Source organism: Rhinolophus ferrumequinum, chromosome 24 (assembly GCF_004115265.2).
Source record: "Rhinolophus ferrumequinum isolate MPI-CBG mRhiFer1 chromosome 24, mRhiFer1_v1.p, whole genome shotgun sequence".
Classification (NCBI taxonomy): Eukaryota; Metazoa; Chordata; class Mammalia; order Chiroptera; family Rhinolophidae; genus Rhinolophus; species Rhinolophus ferrumequinum.
Window position 1 is genome coordinate 1304781 of NC_046307.1, and position 21430 is coordinate 1326210.

At 52.0% G+C, this 21430-nt stretch overlaps 1 protein-coding gene across 1 annotated transcript; it reads right to left on the minus strand.

Moving 5' to 3' along the window:
* Positions 1-8471: 8471 nt before the first annotated feature.
* Positions 8472-20843, minus strand: RNF187 (ring finger protein 187). Its single transcript, XM_033096918.1, has 6 exons — positions 20799-20843; positions 20158-20341; positions 11082-11644; positions 9858-9950; positions 9451-9672; positions 8472-8762 (listed from the first exon to the last, which is right to left on the minus strand). The coding sequence occupies exons 1-6, from the start codon at positions 20841-20843 to the stop codon at positions 8760-8762; spliced, it is 1110 nt and encodes a 369-aa protein (XP_032952809.1). The 3' UTR covers positions 8472-8759.
* Positions 20844-21430: the final 587 nt, after the last annotated feature.

Genomic DNA, 21430 nt, shown 5'->3' on the forward strand with positions numbered 1-21430 from the left:
ATAAAGGAATCAAATGTCCCACTGTAAACCTGATCCTGGGACCAAAGGTCCCCTCGGCAGGGCTGTCCCCTCTGCGCCGGGAAGTGTCGGAGGAGGCTGTGCTCCTGCCACATCTTCCTGTGCTTTTATGCAGGCGCTCAGCATCCACGGGCCCCTCCCAGACTTCTGCCTCCCCAGCTGGAGGGGTGAGACATCTGAGAGCAGAGAGGGCGACCATGCCATGACGGGGCAAGCCGCAAGCAGTCTCTGCTCAGAAGCCTGGCACCCGCAACAATGGTGAGGTGAGTGCTGCAGTTGGTGCGAGCTGGGACTATGCAAAGCAAGATAATGGGGTGGCCAAGGCTGGTGTCAGGGTGCCGGCCGCTCGGGGGGTCAAGTCCACAGTGACCCATGGACATAGGGGCCAGGGTGCAGTGTGCTGGGCTCAGATGGGTCTCCATGGAAACCACCCAGGGTCACCCAGAGAGAGGCTAAGTACGAAAACATGGGGGTCAGGGGCCCAGATGAAAACTCCTCAAGTGGTATATATATATATATATATCTATCTATCTATATATATATATATATATCTTGATTTATATATAGTATTTTTATATACTCTATATTTTACATATAAATTCTTAGTGTATATATATATATATATATATATATATATGCGTATATGCAAGAGTGTTCTGGAAGAAGAGACCTACAGGTCATGTGGAAGGCAGTGCCATTATACTAGGATGGGGGACAAATGCAGAATGCAAAACCAGGACCAGTGGCAGCTGGGTAAAAAAGCCGTGCAGAAAAAAAATTAAGCAACTGTTGAAAGGGAAAAACAGATTAGCCCAACCTTACCTACGTGGGGCCGTCTGGCTGCCTGTAGTTGAAACACACACAGGTCACCACAAACCTTTCAGAAAGTTTCAGGTTCAGGTACGACCTGTAGAATGCAGAAGGGGCATCTGGCCGGAGAGCAAGAGCAGCTGAAGCTCTAGGGGCCCAGAAAACCAATAGGAGGCAGAGGAGCGAGGAACTATTAGTTTTAGTAAAAGCCTGTTTTTACACAGGCTGGCAAGCTGCTGTGTTCCTAGGTTTCTTAACTAACTCCCAGCATTGGATGACAGGCGCCTACAGATTCTCAGCCTCTGTCCAAGTTCAGGACCTCCCAACATGAGTCACAAGGGAGAGGAAGATTCTGGAAGAGCTCAGACCTTGCGTGATGGGGACACTGGAAGTCAGCAGTACAGAGTAAGGTCGTCTGGACAGCAGTTTCTGTGTCCTGCTAAAAACAGTTTTTTATCCCTTATGCATGAGACCCCATCCTGGAAGCTCAGTTTCCGGCCTAAACTTTCTTTGCCCTCACTTTGCCTCCCTGTACCCAGTGGGGCCTACTGACTCCAGGATGGTGTTTCACCTCTGGGGTGACTGGTAGCAAACTTCCTTCAGGTCTACATCGTAGGGTTCTCAGTTTCGTGGTTCACAACACAATGTGGGAAAAGAAGGTGCTTGATTGTGGGGGAAGAAAAGGTTTTCCCCGACTCTCCTACTGTCCCTGTTTGGGTCTGAAAATTAAACTGACAGATTAACAGGACAAAGGCCTACTAAGTTATTTAAGTTTTATGGGACGTGGGGACCTTTGTGAGGAGATACAGACCCAAAGAAACAGGCCTGTGAGTTCAGAGAGTGGGCAGTAGTGGAGGGATGTAACACGTCAAGGAGTGTGAGGTAAAATAGTGAACAGGAAACTTAGAACGGCCTGTTAGGACTCTTCTTGGTGTCCCTTTTGTGTTCACTTGAGGGTTCAGGGCCTGTTTCAGGGGAGAAGGGCCAGGTGGGGGGAGGTCAGTAACCTTCCTGCTTCTGGCGTTTCCTCAAACTCCTTCAGCTTAAGATATTCAATATGCGGAAGTGCTGTATTTGGGAGTACCGTGTCCTAAAACCCCCAGGAGCTAACAGAGCGCTTTATATTATAGATGGGGGCATTAAAAACAAGCATTGGTGAGAAAAGTGTACGTGAACCAGTAGGAGAGTGGAGCCCCGCGCAGAATCTGGCACTGAGCCAAACTTTCTCAGGAACGACTTCTGCCCTAAGTTCGTTTGCAGACAGACCCAGGCCATGGAGGGCACCCCTTGGGTGGAAACTAAAGCACCCCGGGGAAGCACATTCCATACCCCTGCTGTCTCACGCCCATTCGTGTCGTGTCGCCGACTCCACACAGCATTACTCACGGTGTCTGAGGCGCACAACTCGCCGCCCTGGCCCCGGCCCACAGCGCCTGCTGTGCGTCAAAGGTGATGCGTATACCATTCCTACCTAAGAGCTAGGGCCATTGCCAGCTCGTGTGCCAGAAGCAAGGTAGGACGGGCGAGAGAATACTGGAGGAGTCACAGAAGCAGCTCTTCTGCCCGTGTGGGTGGCTCTGAAAAGAGCCTTTGGTGTTGTCGCAACACTATGGCCTGGATGTTGGGCAGGACGCCTCCCTGCGCGATGGTCACGCAGCCCAGAGCTTCAGTTCCTCCTCCTTGCGGATGTCCAGCTACAGGTGGCGCAGGATGATGCGCGTCTTGTTGGTACGCGCCCTGCGGGTCGCTTTCGGAGGCCCGATTCAGAGCCCGGAGCGAGGGAGGAGGAGAGGGGCGTTTACATTTAGGGAGCGCGCCTCTGTGCTGAGCCTGCCAATGGGATGAAGGCGCCCTGCAGCCCGGGAGCCCCATTGGTTGCTCTGCGGCGAGGAGCCCTGCAACTTTTCCAATCAGGTAAGTCTTGGAAAGTCACCTCATTTGCGTAGGGCCCCGGAGCTGGGTTGCCCGGACGCAGAGCACCGCGCTCTCCGCGTGTGCAGGAGCAGGTCCTGAGATGACCTCGTCCCCGGAGGCCCGAGAGCCACATGAGGCACTCTGCTGACTAGAAGGCCGAAGGAAGACTAGGCTTTTCTGTTCACCCACACTACTCAGATCCTTCTTCACGCGCTGGTTTTCTCCGACGCTGATGGATGGGTGTGGGCAGGTGATGAGCACGGCGTCCTCCCGGGCTGCGGCCGGGAAGGGGTTTCGAGCAACACCGTGGAACCCCAGCCGGGCTGGCCTCGCCCATGAATGTCATCTTACTATTGGGCACCGGATTCCTGCCGGTGCTGCCTCAAGCTCGGGGCAGAGGCGCTGTCAGCCCTGCGCTGGGCGGGCAGGGGGCAAAGGGCAGGGGAATTCCCCGTAGCCCGCTGGGTTTGGGAGGCGAAGGTAGTGGTGTTCCGGAGCTCAGCCGTGAGAATCAAGTAAGGGAGTCTCTGGGCAAAGGCAACCAAGAGAGGTGACCTGTGTAGAGGGACAGACACCATTTTTGGGTCACAACGAATTTGGTGGCTGATTCAAGGTGTGGGCCTGAACTTTAACAAGAGAACAGCCTTGTGCTGACAAACACGAAACGCAAGGAGTCGTTATGACCAACGTGTTCCTTTTTCTGTTAATTTTTATTTAAATCTGCTCTCTAATTTGTGCAAAATTGTCTTGTAAAAAACAAAAGTAGAGGTTGGCCAGATGGCTCAGTTGGTTAGAGTGCAAGCTCTCAACAAGGTTGACAGTTGGAGTCCCACATGGACCAGTGAGAAACAATGGCTTGGACTTTGAAGCTGAGCCGCTCGTGCAGCCGGTTGGCTCAGTGGTTGGAGATGTCCCTAACACCAAGATTGCAAGTTCGAGTCCCACATGGGCCAGTGAGCTGTGCCCTCCACAACTAGATTGAAAACAAGGATTTGACTTGGAGCTGAGCTGCGCCCCCCCACAACTACCGTTTTCCTGAAAATAAGACCTAGCCAATCAGCTCTAATTGTGTCTTTTAGAGCAAAAATTAATATAAGACCAGGTCTTATTATATTATAGTAAAATAAGGCCTGGTATTATTTTATTATATTATTACGTTATACCCGGTCTTATAGTAAAATAAGACTGGGTCTTATATTAATTTTTCCTCCAAAAGACACATGAGAGCTGATTGTCCAGTTAGGTCTTATTTTCAGGGAAACTGGGTAGATTGAAAAACGACTTGACATGGAGCTGATGGGTCCTGGAAAAAAACACTGTTCCCCAAATATAGAGTAGAGGTTAATACTGTGTCCTGTGAAAGTTTAGTCCTGACTGATCTGAGTTAATCCTGTGGTATTGATGGCAATGTTTTAACTGACACGTCTTCATTGCCAAGTGGTTTTAAAAATACTTGCAAATCACTATCACATCCCTCTTCAAAAACGGAGATTTAATAAAACCTAACAAGCCCAAAAGATTATCTTAAGAAGAAAAAGGAACCTCGGGGTCTCTGTCCCATTTAAATCACCTGTCTAAATTGAATAGGATTCCTGCTAGGAAATGAGAAACCCCAGCTCTGAGCCACCTGACTTGAAGGTGGGGCGGGTGGGGCTCCAGTCCTACGGGTCCACTTCACCGCTCCTCTCCTCTCCGCCGCGCGAACCTGCGGAAGCTCCCTACCCAAGTCACGTCCTCAGTTACCTCTTCAGTCTCAGCCCCTCCCCCTCCCAGGCCCAGTCCTCCCCTGAGAAACGCCGGCGGCGCCGGGCGGGTCTTCGGACCACCTATGGGAACAGCGGCTTGCGCCCCTCGCACAGCTGAGCGGAGGCGGGGACGCCCAAGGCGGAGGGCCTCCAGCTCGCTGTCGCTGAAGCTGCTGCAAGGTCGGAGTTCAAGTTACGGTGGAGATGGGTGGGCGTCTCAAAGTGGGGATCCAGAGAAAGTGCCCCTGCAATCACCCGCAATCCGAGTGACGTCGCGAGGAACAGGGAGACCCACCAAGACCCAACCAGTGTGCTTGCAAATTAGATTAAGAAGAGCCTTTGCTGATGGCAGGGACCCAACCGTTTCCAGGACGCACACCGCTTTAATGTTCCAGACCTTCTAAGGCCTTCCTCACTCACGCTCCCGCGCACGTATTTGATAGGGAGATAGTTAGCCACTTTTACATAAAACCCTAAGGGACTTAAGTACCATGGAGCCCGGTTTTCTTCCCTGAGTCCTGAGTGAGGGCAGCCCCAGGACGACCCAACGAGTCATCTCCCGTCCCCTTTCCCACCCGCGGTCCTTCCTCTATCCCCTCGGTTCTTTCCTTCTATTTTGTTATCCCGTTCACCACCCTTCCCACCCCACTGAAAATTACCGCAACAGGCCCCATTTGTCAGCTTTTCCAAGTGTTTTTACAACCATGCACTGTTGCGTGTGAATGCATTTCAAATTGAGGTTAGTGAGGTGTTTTATGCTTTACTTTCTCAGCATGGTGCTCTCAGTCCCACCGTGTTAACATGTTCAGCTCCTGTGTCCCAGGGGTTGGGCCTTCTCCATGGCCCGCATCCCCTATTTGATTTCCCACTTCCCCCAATGGGGGAACCCACACCCCTCTGCAATCTTCCACAATTCATATACTCACGTGTGCAGGGGGCCTGGAGAGGAGTATGGTGGGAATGCCTAGGAGTGAGTGGGGTCGCTGGGTCTGGGGGTCATTAAGCCCTAAATCGGATGACATCTGGCAGCCGGTGCTGCAAAACCCAGCAGCAGTGCAGGACCTGGCCAGGGGTGGGCAACTCTCCCATCTCCTGGGGTCCAGCAGTGAGTCATTACTTGTGGGCTTGTGAATTTCCACAAAAACCTAATGCCTTTGACCCTCTTCCTGGGCTTCTGGCTCCTCCTCTCACTGGCCTGTCCACGCCCTGGCCGGGGCTCCCTCACTCCTGCTGCTTTACGCTGATTTGTAGCACTTCCTTCCCTTGTCTCAGTATGAACCACTACAAATAATTTCTACTATTCTGTCCTTACTCTGGCCCTGGTACACTTGGTTGAGCAAAAAAGGCATTTTTTATAAGCCCAACCACCTTAACTGTGTAAACCATTCCAAGCACCAGGTGGCCCCAGGTGACCGTAAAGCAATGACAGCATTCTCATCAAACCACTGTGGGCAGTTCAAATGTTCCGTGACCCCACTCCCCAGGGCAGGGCAGAGATAGGGATACACCCTACCACCAACAGCCAGAAGGGGGCACCAGTTCACAGGTCTGCAGGGTGGTGGCCTGCTTCACCTGCAAGACAGGACTGCAGCTTAGCCTCTCCCAGGTGTTTTCTGCTGGACTGGGGCATGCATGTCTGGTCCAGGCAGCCGGTGCACCCATCTTTCAGCAGAACCAGTTCCACTGCACAGCTTCCAGTACTGGCAGCCCCGAATCTGCCTTTCCACTCCCTCAGTACTGGGGACCAGCTCACCTCCAACATCTTGACATCACAAACTATTCAGTAATCGTCCTGTGCTTGCTACCCAGTGCTGGGATTGCCACACTGCAGGTAACAGGGCACACTGTAATCAAGTGCCCTGCCTGGTAGGAGTGTGCCTGGGGCGTAGGCCAGACTATGCATCTGGGATGGGCGCTTTGAGTTCTGCACCTGAGAGGCCACAGGCTGAGTCAGCCACATTGGGAGTCAGCGTGCGGCTGCAATGACAGGGAGAGCTCTGGACACCAAGGCGTGGGGAGCTCCTCCTCAGGCAGGCCATGCTCCATACAGGTGGTCACTCGCTGACACTGGCAAAGCAAACTGTCTTGATGCCAAAGAGGACAACGGAAGCTCCTGGTTTCCCACATTTCCTGCTCAGCACGCCTCTCCCTTTGGCCAATGTTAACTTGTCCCCTCTCCCTGTGATAAACGTCACCATGAGCAAAAGGCCTTCAGTGAGCTCTGGGAGCATTTGTAGTGCATTACTGAGCTCCAGGAAACCCTGGAACTTGCACATGGTGTCAGGAGCAAGGCCAGCCTTGGGGACTGGTCCCAAGCTCCTGCTGCCCTCTCACTTTGACTCTCCTGAAGGGCAGCACCAGCCCACGCCACTCAAGGTGTCCTCACTTGTATCACATATCAAGGGTGTGAGCGTTCCCTCAGAACCTGGTGAAATAACACCCCACTAGGAGTATGAATTTGTCTCTGCTCTCCTTGGACTAAGGATATGAAATTGAAAATGAGCTGCAGGTCCCACTTACCTGTAACTTTCCCACTGAGCTTTGATAATAACAAGGAACTGCATCTCAGCACTGAATACATGAACCAGTAAATAAAAACGCCATCAGAAAGAATTCTCACCACCAACATTCATTCAGATGAGCTGTGACAGAGCAGCTGGGCCTCTCTGGAGCCCAAGACCATTCATGCTGGAGGCGTCCCAACCTACTGGACACAAGGCAGGCGATTCCATCCTGGGTCTTGCCACATCAGGTGACAAGGACAGGGCCAGAGGTGCCCCTACTGCTGACCCCTGATCTGAGAGGTCAGGATTACTTATTAGCGTTATTTGGCCAAGGGGATGACTCTCTCTCTCTCTTTCAATATACAACCAGGCCACTTTCGCCCTCTGCCCGTCATCCTTACACAGACAGCATGTGAGAGTGGAAAGACATCCAACACACCGTCAGAAAGCAAGCAAGTCCGTGACAGCATCAGGACCTCCCATCTCTTCCCAGTACCCAGTACCACTGGGCACTTTCTGGGCTGCCCCCGGGTCTCCAACTGAGAGGGGAAGAATGGACAGGCCTCCCGGCAGGTGTCTACACACAAAAAGCAGGAGGCAGACAGCTGAGGCTCAGGCGCAGGGGGCCTGGGGAAGCTCTCTGAAGTCACAAGGTGGAAGCGGGAGGTGGGGGCCCATTAGAGAGAAATCTCACCTGCAAAAGCCCCATTGGAGACGGAGGGATGTGAATAAACCCTCGGTCCTAGCCTCAAGTGCCAGCCCTCAACTCACAGCAATGCGGGGTCAGCACCACCCAAGTCTGAGAGGCTCTGTCCAGAAATGGCCTGCTGACCACAAAGCCATCGTTCAGGGTGAACACAGCCCCAGCCATCCTAAACCACCATGTGTGCCAATGTGCTGGGACCCTCATCCTGTCACTGTGCAATGCTCTGCCACTTGGACTCACCTACACATTGACACTGCCAGCAAATCACAGGGCTTGCTAAATTCGTCTATCGGAGGAACTACAAAGGAAGGGGAGCTAGGGGCACGGAGAGAGTGACAGTGCGGAGAAATGCTCAGGTCAGCAAGAGACGACAGACAATGGAGAAGTGAGCATGGCAGGCGGACACACTGGGAGGCGCAGGGAAACAGAGCCTCGAAGTGAGGTGCCCGAGAGGCTGACCATCCAGACCTACAAGGTCCCAGGAGCTGTTCCTGCACACAGACCTCAAGCTGTGGGTGGTCTGTGGGGGACACACGCTGTCAGCGCCTCGAGCAAGAGTGACAAGTTGACCTGTCCCCCCACCCGCCCTACCTGAGATTCCTGGGCCTCTCTTTCCCTTGAGGTTCACCCCAAATTTAACATTAACTCATGTGCCCAATGTTCAGGAGGGGGTCTGTGGGCCTGGATTGGACAAGCCGAAACGGAGCATGTGCTAGGAACAACCTGGCTGTCCTGGGGCAGAGACGACAAGACTCCAGGCAGATCTGACGAGACTCTGGCAGCGACAACAGCTTTATGAAGAGATGGAACAGGGTACACACTTGAGTTACTAACCCACCCCACTCCCCCCCTTTCAAAACTCCAGAGAGGCATTTACAGCCTGGAAACAGGAATACCCAAGGAAAGAGGACATAGACACTGTTGAGGGGACAACCCAAAGTGGCACCTATGGTAAGCAACCTGTCTACACCTAGATGTAGACCCTCCGGGGTCCTGAAGGAGGTGGACGGAGGAGCTGGGGGAGCGCTGGGCCCGGGTGGAGCCAGCTTCCTCTGCCTGGCATCACTGCAGGGAGACGGAGAGAGGGAGAGAAGAGAAGGAGAGGATGGAGAGGAGGGAAGGAAAGGACGGGAGGGAGCAGGAGGAGGAGGAAGAGGAGGAGGAGGAATAGGAGGAGGGGGAGAGGGAAGGGGAGGAAAGGGAGAAGAGGGAGAAGGGAGCTGCTGTCCTCAAACCAAGGCAACAACACCGCACTTCAACCAGCCACACATGTCTCCCTAAGGCTGAAGCCTCACTCCCCACAATCATCACCCCAAACCCCCACCCACCAGGAGCTGATTAGCCAGCATTCCTGGAGCAAAATGACACCTCTCCACCCAGAGGGAAGGCTGGGGGCTGCTGGCTCAGGATCAGAGAGGGGGCAAAGAACCCAGAGCCTTGAGCTTTAGGCAAGGCCTCAGACAGAGGCTGTGAGGACATGAGGGCCAGAGGGCCGCCGCCCTCCTGGGGATCCCTGTGCTCCTGGACTCCACGGGCAACTACTGCCTGCAGTGCCAAGGCAGGACAGGGGCCCGGTGCTTCAATATTGGGGTGCCACCCCCCTCATGAAATGTCCCCTCCGACATGGAGGCCAGGGATCTCCTGGATCCCTTATTCCCAAATTTTAGCCCCAAAAGGAGGCTGGGCCTGGCCTTAAGCCCTCTCTTGATAGCTACCCCCTGCATCTGGCCCGCGAAATGGGGTGGGGGCTCACCTGGAGCAGCATGCTGAGGCCCAGGTTGCGGTGCCTGCGCTCCAGGTCTGACAAGGCCTGCAGCAGGGACCTGAACCTCTCCGCGGGGTCCGAATCCTCATCCTCAGGTGACCCCTCCTCTTTCTCTGCCTCCTGCAGGAAGCGCTCCTCCTCCTCCACAAAGAAGGTCCGTAGCTTCTTGTAGTCTGTCAGGGCCTTCTTCCTACGGTCCATCACATGTCCCTGCAGGACAGGCAGCAGGGAAGGACACCTGTGTCCTTGGACTGCACCCAGGACCCCAGCCCCATGTGACCACCTTGAGGTGTGCTGCAGAAGGCTCAGCTGTGTCCCTAGACCCTGCCAGATAGAGGCACGGTACACACCTCCGTCCCCTCGTTCACGCAGACCCCAGGCCCACCTCCACTTGCCTTCCAGACAGCAGCAGCGGACTCGGCCTGGCCGTGCAGGTCCCGAGCATCATTCAGATCTTTCCTCATGATCTCCACGGACCCCTTGTTCTCCTGGTGAGAGATGCTGGTTACCAGGTGGGTGGCCACAACTGTAGGTCTGGGACATCTTCCCCGTTAGCCCAGTCCAGGGGACACTGCACCCCCGAGTCCACTAACAGTCTGACCAGAAGGCCCCACCAAGTGGTCCTGGCCTACCAGACTCATGAAAACAGGCTGCAGATACCAGAGGGGTCCTAGCAACTTCACTGAACTTGCTCCAGGAGGAAGACTCATAGAAAAAAACCCCATTAAGAATATAACCAGATAATGACACGAGACTCCCCTGGGGTCTCCAGTGTTACTGTCACCAGCACAAGGATGGAAAATGGTATCTGCCAAAAGCACAGCCACCTCATCTTTTCAGAAGGAGTGGCACTGGCAGTCACTCTGGAAATCCCACATGAACCAGCACGAGGCCTCTTTGGGGTGGGCACTGCCACGCCCAGGGCCTGCCCAGCACTGGCTGTGCACTGGTCCCACCATGCAGGAAGAGCCCCCAACAGCAGGAGTGCCCAGCTCCAGTGGGCTGGCTATTCTCTCATTAATAATGCTGAGCCCCCTCAATCCACAAGGGCAGGTCCCTGAATGTCCAGTTGGTGAGTTTCCACCCAGGGCCGGATACCACATGCAATGCAGTTCAAGTATCAGTATAGAGTAGGTGGAAGGACCCTAGGAGGGCTGAGAAAGCATGAGAAGGTAGACGGGGTGGGGTGGGGGTCACACCTGACTACAGAGAGGCTAACAGCCTCATCTGTTAACACAGAATCTCGGGGTGGAGGAATTTACCCACGGGGTGGGGTAAGGGTGCCGCAGGGTGACGTCACGCCCATAGGCGGGGCAGTGAGGCACAGGGGACGAGGCAGGGGAGCGGAACCGGCAGCAGGACGCCTTCTGCAGATGGGGGGAGGGGAAGGACGGTCCTGAGAAAGGGCGTGAGGGGTGGGAGGGACCACAGACACCTTCGGGGAAACAGGGCACTGTCCGAGGGTGGGGGATGTGCGGACCAGGGTGTCTTCCGGAGAATGGGGAGGGGGTTACTCGGCGCCGTCCGCAGGGGGATAGGGAGGCTCAGGGCACCGCCCGGGGGGCGGGGACTCAGGTCGGGAAGGGGATGGCAACGCACAGGGCGCTGCCCGCGCGCACCTTGCCGCGCAGCGCCTTCCTCCAGCGGGGCTCCCACTCCGGCGGCTCCGGCCCTGCGGCCATGCGGCAGGCGGCGCACAGCGGGCCCGCGTCGGCGCGGCACAGCAGTTGCAGCGCCGCCTCCGAGGCCGGGCCGTCGCGCGCGGGTGCCGCGGCCGCCTCCTCGAGCGCCAGCAGGCGGCGGCTGAGCGGCGGGCGGCCGGGCTCCACGGCGCGTTGCCAGCAGTCGTCGGCACACTCGGGGCACGGGAAAGGCCCGTCCTCCTCCGCCCAGAAGCGCACCACGCACGCCCGGCAAAAGCGGTGGCCGCAATCGGCAAGCACCGGCTCGCGGGCCGCGCGCTGGCACAGGGCGCAGGCGGCTTCGGCGGGGGCCGCGGGGAGCGCCAGGGCGGCGACTGGGGCCCTCGGGAAGGGCGAGGGCGGCGGGCGGAGAGGCCGGAAGGCGCGAGCCGAGCCGGGATGGAGACTGGGAAGGAGAGCGCCGATGCAGCGCAGGACGGGGACAAGGATGGCGACGGGGATACGCGGGGCGAGGACGGCGGGGCGCTGCACGCACGGTCCTGGCAGCGGTGTACTCTACCCACTGGTCCTGGCAACTCCGCTTCACTCTCCGTACCGGTGGGCCTCCCACCTAGTCGCACTCCGATCTCTTCCAGAGATTCTTACTTCCCCCATAAGTGACTCGTGGGCGAGAGGGGAAACAAGATTTATTATTTGGAGTACATTTTAAGTCTCTTTAAGCTGCTAGGACCTGGGATGCAAGCACGGCCTCGCCCCCGCCCCGGCGCAACGCCCACGGGGGTGGGGGCGGGGCTCGAAAACGGCCTGCGTGCCCCATCCTCGAGCAACGCTTTGCCTGGTCCTCCTGGCTGCGGCCTCAGGGAAGGACTGTCCCCGCTGCCCACGGAGCGGAGGAATCCATTGATTCAGAGTTAAGGTGTCCCGGGACACCCAGAGCTACAGGCCCAAGGGCACTTGTTAGCATTTCTTCAGTAAAAACAAAAGGTTTTCAGGAGCAGTTTTTTTTATTTTGAGCACAACCAAACATGCAGGGCTTTTTTTTTAAGTCACTATCGCTACGTAATTTTAAAATTTTTTTCAAAACGAATTCGCTATTCCATGCAAGTGCAAAATCTTTCAAGATACTGTTTTTCGGTTTTGTGGGATTTTCAAAAGCTGGTATAGACTTCAAAATGCAGGAAGCCGGAGTCTGAAGTGTGACTGGTAAATCGAGGTTAGTTCTCTGGAATAATGGTCAGAAGGAGGAAAGCGCTTTAAGCCCAATTAGCTGATTTGTTGTGTAAACTAGAAAGTAGTAGAGAGAAAAAGAAAAAAAATCAATCGAGGAAAGTCCATGGTAATCCTGCGAGTAGGAAATAAGCAAAATAATTACAGACAAATAGCCAAACTATGAAATTCCAGCCACAAATACAGAAGAGTTCATTAATTTGGTACAGAAAAGTACAAAGGAAAGATCATCCCCGTGAGATTTGTTAATTCACCAAGAAAACACGAATGCTGAATAGACACACACAAAAAAACAAAAAACAAACACATACTTTGACCAGTTACTAACAAATAGGAACATATAATGAAACTCCTTTTTTTCACTATTGTTAGCAGACACGCCCTCCCCCCCCCAAAAAAAAAATTAACCCAACTTTGCAGATGCTGCTTCTGGGAGGCAATGTAGTAATATTAAAGACCCTCAGATTTTCATTATCTTTGGAATTCCTTTTCTCAAGATACACTATAAATATAACCTAAAATGGAAAGAAAGCCTTTTGTGGTTTGGTTTGGAGAAATGTTTGTGATACCACTACATGGAAGTGTCGTGCAGGGCGGCCTTCCACGTGCCAGGGCTGTGGCAACACTTGAGGAGGGTGGTGAGCATATCCGCGTGTCACCGCTTTCACCACCTGGATCCGGAGACGGAACTCTCCTACCGACGTCTGTAAGCTGAGGCCATGTAGCACATCCACCCCTAGAATATACTCCAGAACGGAGGAGACATACACCTCGTAGGTACGAGGGGGAAGCCTTCCTATATACCCAGTGGTAAGGAAACAGCTTTCACAGTCACAGTCTTTCCCCCGTACCCATCAATGCAGATTGCTGGTCCGGGGAACATTTCTGGGTTCCCATATGCAAGACTGCAGTCTGCGACAGTGTCAACTAGGGCCAAAACCCTCTGCACATTAGAAGGGGACCAATGTATGGACAGTTCCACGTGGGGCCTCCGGTCCCTGCTGTCCCCTCTGACCGGGTACCTTGGCCCCAGCCCTAACCAAGCTGAAAGGAGTCGGCCTCAAGTGGCCGCATTAAGTCCTGGAGGGACACAGGTCATGCTTTCCCAGACTTCTCCATTAGGCTTCTTCGGAATTGCTGTTCGGGACGCAACTGTTTCCAAAATTCCAACAAGAGTGCATTGGGTTTTCCGTCTATTTTCTCCCGATGGACCCCTGCTGCCACGAGATCACACCACATCTGCGTGCATGTTATTCTCTGAGGCCCGCGACCTCACCCCTTTACTTTTGATTTGGGCTTCCAGGTCTCAACTGTTCGGACCTCCTGTCTTAACTTCCTTTGCCTCCAGCTTTCAACATCCCGTAGGGTGACCATGGCAGTTGTAACTTCATGGATCCACCGCCCCACATAGGGCGTAAGAATGGCAACCAAGCATCCAAAAGCACTCGCAGGTGTAGTATCCAAAACCAGATCTTTCATGCTGGCTGTAAAGAGCTCCTCATCTGGCCCCTGCATATTAGGGTTGAAAATAGCATGTCTCATACCCATTTCATGGATGATTTGCGTAAGTTCCATATATGACTGCCATTGACTCACAGTGTCTGGCAGCTCGCCAGCCTGTCCCCATACTGTGCGTACAGCAGCAATGAGTCACTCCATTAGAGTGGTTGCCCTGGTCTTGGGCCAACCTATGGCAGTTCTGTAACCTTTGTCGCAGGGACAGATGCACTGTCACAAAGGCTAGCTTTTCCATCTCTCCTGGGGAGCAGAAGAATGTTGTCTGCTCCCTCATCCCATAAACGTAGTAGCGGAGACTGGCTCTCCAGGGCGCTGTCTGTACCGCCTCCCCAGCTCCTGCAACTCAGTGGGAGTGTAAGGGGTGTAGGTTGTGAACTCAGTCACAGCTGGGTTGCCGGCGGGGCCCAAAGGTTGCTCATGCTTTACCTTTTGTTTCAAGATTGGCTGGGCTTGGGGGTTAGGAGCTGTATTGTCTCCACTCGCCTCCTCCGCCTCTGCCTCACAGTCTCCACTGTGGGGCCCCTCTTCTAACAGGGGGACCCGAGCTTCCAGCGCCTCCAACTGGGAGACCTGGTCCGGCACCTGGGCTATTTCATTAGGCGCATTTTCCGTGTTGAGACTCAAGGCGGTGAGGAACATCCAGCCCACGCGGCCGGCTGTAGCCTTCTCCTCCTCCGGCAACTGCTCAGCCAGAGCCTGCAGGGCCCTCTCCACCCTGGCTGGAGAGCCATCCATGTCTTCCCACCCCTCCTTGGGGGTCCAACTCCTGAGAACAGTGGCCACTGGGCACCACACACTGTGTGGGGGCCACACGTCCTCCTGCCCAGAGTCAGACTCCATTCCTACCTGGTTGGAATCCTGCTCGCCGTGCCAGGTGTCTCAGTGGGTGGAGGCCTCCATGTAACATGTCCACAACCCTCGGAGCCTACAGCAGCAGCACATTACTAAAAGGAAGGTGACGCCTTCTATGGCCAGGAGGGAGGTGTACCATCTGGAGGCTCGAGTCTCCCAGGCAGACCGCGCCTCCCATTCCCAGCTCAACTCCTCTCGGGCCTTCTGAACTGCACTTTTACACGCACACACTGCTCCACCATGCTTCAGTAGGTTTTGGTTGGCACCATACCCTGCTCGCTGCGCCATTTGTTGTGCGAGGTGGCCTGCGGGGTCTCTGGTCCCGCTGCCCACATAAGAACGCAGGATATGGCTAGGTCAAAAAGAAACACCCATGGAGCCATAGATAGGGGAGTCAGACCACTATATGCTCTCTGACGGCTGGGCAAGACACACCCAGTAGTAACACATGATCCACAGTCCACCATTCACTTCTCTGCCTGCCAACCAACCAACCAATCAACACAGCCCCGCAGTTATCAGTAGCCAATTGGCTAACCGGTTACAGCTGTTGGCTAACCAATCACAGTTGATGGTCATTCACTACCCGAGCCAGCACCTCCCCACGCGAGGCCGGGAGTCTGGAAACTGCTCTCCGGGACTCTGTCCCCACAGAAGGAAACAAAAAGATTAAAAGTTCCAGTAATACGGAAGCGGCTCTGCATATCAAAGTAGCTGTCAATTTGAAAATGTGTGCTTGAGAGGCTGGAAATGAGGAATGGTAAATATTGCGTAGCCATCTCTGATTCTGCTCCCAATTCCAAAGTATGGGAGTTTTCCCCACACCAAGCAACACTCCGACACCAGTTGGGTGTTCTACAATTTAACTCAATCCTGACACTACCTACCTGGAGATGGCTTCAGATCCCACAGGTTAAGGGCTCAGTCCTACAAGACTGCCCCCCACCCCCTTCAGAAGATAATGTCAAATCCAGGTATCACCTGTGCTTCTGACCAACTGACTATATAGAGTTTCCCACCACCCCTCCTTGGGTTCAATTAATTTCCTAGAGTGGCTCACAGAACTCAGGAAACAAGTTTACTTACCAGATCACCTTGTCATAAAGGTTATGACTCAGGAAGAGCCAGACGGAAGAGATGCAGAGGGCAAATATGTCGGATGGAGCCAAAGGCTTTCATGTCCTCTCCAGGTGCACCATTCTCCCTGAATCTCTATGCATTCACCAACCCGGAAGCTCTCCAAGGTGTTGAGTTTTTATGGAGACTTCATTACACCGGCACAATTGACAAAATCATTGATCATTAGTGATTGACTCAACCTCCAGCTCCTCTCCCCTCCTGGAGGGAAGAGGCCAGGGGGTGGGACTGAAAGTTCCGAAACCTCTAATCACTGGTTGCTTTCCCTGGCAACCAGCCCCCATCCTTAACAGGCTTTCCAAAAATCACCTCATTAACATAAACTAAGGGGTGGTTGACAGGGGTTTAAATTATGAATATCAGGACAACGTCACCCTTCTCATCTCAGGAGATTCCAAGAGTTTTAGAAGCTCTGTGCTGGCAACGGTAGATGAAGACCAAATACATAATTCTGATTATAAGTCACATCACACCACCCTAGACAGATTCAAAGGAATCACTTGGCATTTCTCCCTCCATCCTCCCTCTCCCTTTCGAGGTCTCCTCTGCACCCTCCAGGTGAGAGGTTTAGCCAGGTGCTATTTGAGAACAAGGGTTGGTGGAGAGAAGACAAGGAAGGTGTGCATGCTCTCCCATCTGCCTTTTGAACCATCTAGAAAACTAAAGAACCCACTTTTAGGTCAGAGGCCAAATTGGAGTAGGTGGAGGTCTGGATCATTGCTCAGTATTACATTTCATAAATACCTGCGAGACAGTAAGACATCTGCTGGGCTCTGGAGGTCTTGGTGCTTGAATTCCCATTGCGCTGACACCCAAGAACTAAATAAGGGAACATTTCACCTTGAAAAGGGAGAAATCCCAATTTTTCTAGGTTGTGAACCGTCTTCCTTTTTCTCAAGATTGTATTTTAAGTGGTTTAATATAAAATGTTTTGGGATTAAATTGGCAGCAATGAAAAAATCTGAGTATTTTCTATAAGAGTGTGACAAATTAGTTTTTTTTAAAAAAAAGGCAACAAAAATATAGACCACTAGAACAAAAGTCAAGGATTCTGAAGAGTAGCAGGCCACACTACCCCAAAATGTGCCTCTTTGGCAGGAGGATTATTTTGAGTGGGGGACAAATGACAATCAACAGATGTGGAAAGACGCCCTCCCACTGCTTCCCCCACCTGACTAAATGCAGAAACTCTGAGAAATGAGAACTGCTGTAAAGCCCTTCTTCCAGGAAAGTTTTATGGCCATGAAGAAGAGGAAAGATGGTGCCAAGGTGGACCTGCACTAATAGCCCTATCTTCCATTAGCTTCCCCCCAAATATTTACCTTCCCATGGCTTGCCACCCTTGGAAACCTAAAATTTGTTTCCTTTCTGTTACTTCTCTACAAATGTATTCTACGTTAAGATGCTAGATAAACCCAAGTTCTAAACACCCCTTTGAGTAACATTGCTGAGGTTTCTCCCAGGTGATGATGTATGCTGCACACATTAATACACTGTGTTTCTCTTGTTAATCTGTTTGCCAGTCTAATTTATGGGGCCCCAGTCAGTGAGCCTGAAATGGGTAGAGGAAAACGTTTTTTTTCCTTCCTAACAGTTTTTATTACAGGAAATTGCAATCCCACAATTACCTTGTGTATTTCATGTGTGTTTTATTGCATTTTGGTTTACCCTATTTTAAGTTCTGTTCTCACAAACCAGGGTGTACAGAAAGGAATGGGAAAGAGACTGTCGGCTATGTGTATAGGGAAATTATTAACGATATGTTTAGATGTGTTTAGATGAAGGTCTGATTCCTTGGACATTTCATATCCGGCGCCTGGAAAAGGAAAGTAATTAATTTTCATTTCTCTTAGGCAGAAATAGGACGAAAAAGTACAACTTACTGAAACCAAGGGTCCTCGCAATTTTGATTTGATTTGTGACTAGCTTTAGAAATCATATCCCTCTTTCTCTCTACACCTCTCAGAGACCTAGCCTTTTTCTTTGTTACCATAGGCAGAAAGAATAGGACCTGGCGAGGAAGGCAAGGAGGAGGTGAGGGAGACAAAAGAGGGAGATGAGATTCTCCCTAAGAAAAAGTGCAGCTACCAGACTGGCCAGAACTAGATTAGATTTCAAGAGCAGATCCAGGAGGCCATCTTGCCCCTCAAGATGAACTTTAGCTAATTATATGGATTATAATATGATTAGCATTGTGGTTAGTGAAAATCTCCACCCCCCTGTGTCACCAGGACATGTCCGACCGAGCCAAATAAGGACAAAAATTCCTCCTCCATGGGAAGGAGTGGTCAGCAAGGACCCACCTAGGAATGTCTATAAGGCCACCCCTAACTCTGGAATATTTCGCACCTTCATTTTTAGTGAGATAAATTCCCAAGTCTCATTGTTCTTTGGAGCAGCTGCTCTTCTCCAGACCTGCCTGCTCTCTTCACCTTGAAAGTGTACTATCCTTTTAATAAAGCTGCTTGTTTGGCTTATTAGGTGCCTTCTTGAATTCTTTCCTGTGGCATACACCAAGAACCATTTTTTCTTTTTATGGCAACACCTTGATAATCATAAACCCCAAGGCAGCGGAAGACAGTAGCCAGGACCTGACCAAAGGTCACAAAGTCTGGACTTCTGGCAAGATAAGATAACATCTTCACCTAAGTTATGTTTCAGCTCCTGAGCCCTAAGGCGGAACAACACCCTGGCTGCTTTCCTATGAGACCAGAAAGAGGGACTCCGGGAAAGACTTCAGGACTGTCCTCAAGACCTGGATTATTTATAAGAAATGATGCATTACCCTTACCTCTCAGTACAACCCAACCTCCAATCCATGGTATATTGTGATTTTTTTATCTTGTGTGATTTTGCACCACACAATCTGTAACCTACACGCCATCAGGGAGTCAGGTCTTTAGAGCATAAACTCCCCGGCTCTGGATTGGCCAGTTCAATATCAAACCATTTTCCTTTCTACACTGAAAACTACTTCTCATGCATTTTTTTTCGATCAGTATTTTGAGGGATTTTTAAAGGCTGAAATTAGGGTTAGAGGTCAAGGGTAAATTAGTTAGTTCTTATGGAAGCTTCAGTGGTTTTCCTCCGGCTGATTAATTTAGTGCCTGCAATCTCTGGTGACTTCCTCACTGTGGTCAGGTTATCTGGCTGGGTTGAAGCCAAGTTCTGCAAAACATCTCATCAGTGCAGTCAGTGAGGTTATCTTTAAAACAAAAAGCAGAAACTAAGCATCTCATGACCATCGTTATTGTTTAAGCTATCATTTTGTGCCTTACTAGCTACATCTTTCTATTGTCTCAAGCAACATGTACTTTCACACACTTCTCCTGAACCTTTACAGGCAGGCCTTCAGGACATGACTAACATACTTTATAATCTTTGACTATAAGTGGCTAACATACTTTCTTAATCTTTGACTATAAGCTATGTGACAACCAAAGCAATTGAAGTTAAAAGCCTATACCCTATATCTCTAGACTCTATGATCTAGTACCTAAACGTATTTACTGTTAATTGCCGGTTCCATAAATAACCTAATTCTTACAAATGTCTGAGGTTTTTCAGCACAAAATGTGGGCACCGGCAGGAGATCAAAGTTGGGAGCAATCTCAGGGTCCAACAGCCAGAAGTGAAGAGAGGAAATGTGTGGCCTCCACTGAGGAACTACAGAACAGGAAGTAATGCACTCTATACCCACAGAAGTGTGGGTGGAGCTGAAGAACTGGGCAGAATGAAGAAAGCAGCATGTCTAGCATGGGACTTATGTAAATTAAGTGTGCAGTATGAACACTGAAGAATACACATTTTGTCAGAATTCACCCCAAAACAATGTAGTAAACAAAATAGAATGGTTGCCAAGTGGAAGGTCAGAGTCAGAAAAAATGGGCATCACAGGAAAACACATTTGGGGATACAGATACATATATACATGTATGGATGTAAACAAGAGGGGCCTCACACAGACCTGTGATGGTAGTGAGCCTTGAGCCACTAAGAGTGAGTAGTAATTCAACCATTGTATGAATAGCATAATATAAATACAGGGGGAGGAGGGTGTCAAAAAATGTATACAAGTGGACATTTTGGTCAACAGTTGCTCAAGTGGTAGTTTGCAGTAATCAGATGTGTCTAAACGCTGATTGATGGTAAACACTCTGAGCACCTCTTGTAATTGCAGAAGTCAAACGTGACTTGTATTCATCTTTTGTTATCAGTATATATTGAGTATTACAGTTTTAATAATTTTTTTCCTTTCTTAAAATGTGTATACATATTTTTGGTACCACCTGTATACTTCAATGCTGTGCTGTAGTACCAGATCGCCTGGTGGGGAAGGTATACAGGGGGTGACCGCAGTCCTCCAGGCGGGTCTGGCGCTGGGGTCCGGCTAGGCGGGCGCACAAGGCGTAGGGAGGACAGCACAGGCGGTGGGACTTCAGGGCGGCAGCAGTGCAAGCGTCCCCGGCTGTACGGGCGCGGGGACCGGGATTGCAGGGGTGCTGGATAAAGGAGTATGGGAGCGCAGGAGTACCGGAGAGCAGGAGTACCTTGGTACAGGGACGCTCGGGGTGGGGACAGGGGCTTCCCCTTCCCAGTAGGCCCGCTCAAGCGCAGTCTCAGGCCGTCGGCGTCAGACCAGCCACAAACTGCAGCCTCTGGTATTTATCTGAATGGCCCGTCTGAATTGGTTCAAATTCAATCCAGCCCGCCCCCCACGACAAATCGATTGGCTGAAGCTCCTTCCGGAGCTTTCCAAAGCTTCCTTTATTCTACTGTCTTTGCTTGGCCGCTCGGTTAGGTGTCTGAGTCTGGAACTTGTTGGGATTTATGCTCATTTGTGCCATAATGTTTTCACGCATCTTTGGGTGTACTCCTGACTTCCTGATAGGCGTGTAATGCAGGAGTGCGGCTGCTGTGGAGTCCCAAGGGGGATTTTAGAAAAAGCCGCGGACGGACCTGGGGTGTCTGGGGTATGTCGGCGTCAGGCCGGCTGCCCGCCATACCCCTCCGACATCCCTCCCCCCGCCCCACAGCTCTCCCTTCTCAGGTCCAGACCACCTCTCATGTAAATATATAAATAGGAATATAAACATAGAATATAGAAAATTCTTGTCATAAAATCTCCTTAGTCTTGTGTTTTCAGATCTATGTGTTTTCTGTATCTCCTCCACTGCTACTGGGTTGAACACCCCTTAAGATACTTTAATTTCTGGGCTTAGATAGGAAATGAAAATAAGAGAAATATATACAGCGCACACTTGGGGAGGGGAGATCACACCGATCGTAGAGCGGGAGCGGCTCCGCTCTGGCGGCGGCGGGGTCCCGGACCCCTGGGCACCTGCAGTCTGCCCCTTAGGACCATGCAGTTCTGGAGCCCCGGGAGCGGCTGTGCTCTCCCGCGTGGCCGCGCGTCCGTGTGGCGCTGAGGCTGGAACGCAATTCACATGTTCCGCAGCCTGCGCCTCCATCACAGGGCACGCTGCTGCCTCTCAGAGCCGGCTGCGCGGCCCTGTCCCATCTCCGCTGCTGTGGTCGCCTGTACTTGACTCACACCTGCCGCTGGGATTTGATTGCAGACCTTGTCTTTT

Excerpts from the sequence above, each read along its gene's own strand:
- RNF187 (XM_033096918.1), bottom strand. The coding sequence starts at position 20,843 with ATGGCGGGCAGCCGGCCTGACGCCGACATACCCCAGACACCCCAG. Across the intron at positions 20,342-20,798 it reads ACATACCCCAGACACCCCAG|CACCCCTGCAATCCCGGTCC; the intron begins GTCCGTCCGCGG and ends TCCTTTATCCAG. Across the intron at positions 9,673-9,857 it reads CCGCTGCTGCTGTCTGGAAG|GGACATGTGATGGACCGTAG; the intron begins GCAAGTGGAGGT and ends CCTGTCCTGCAG.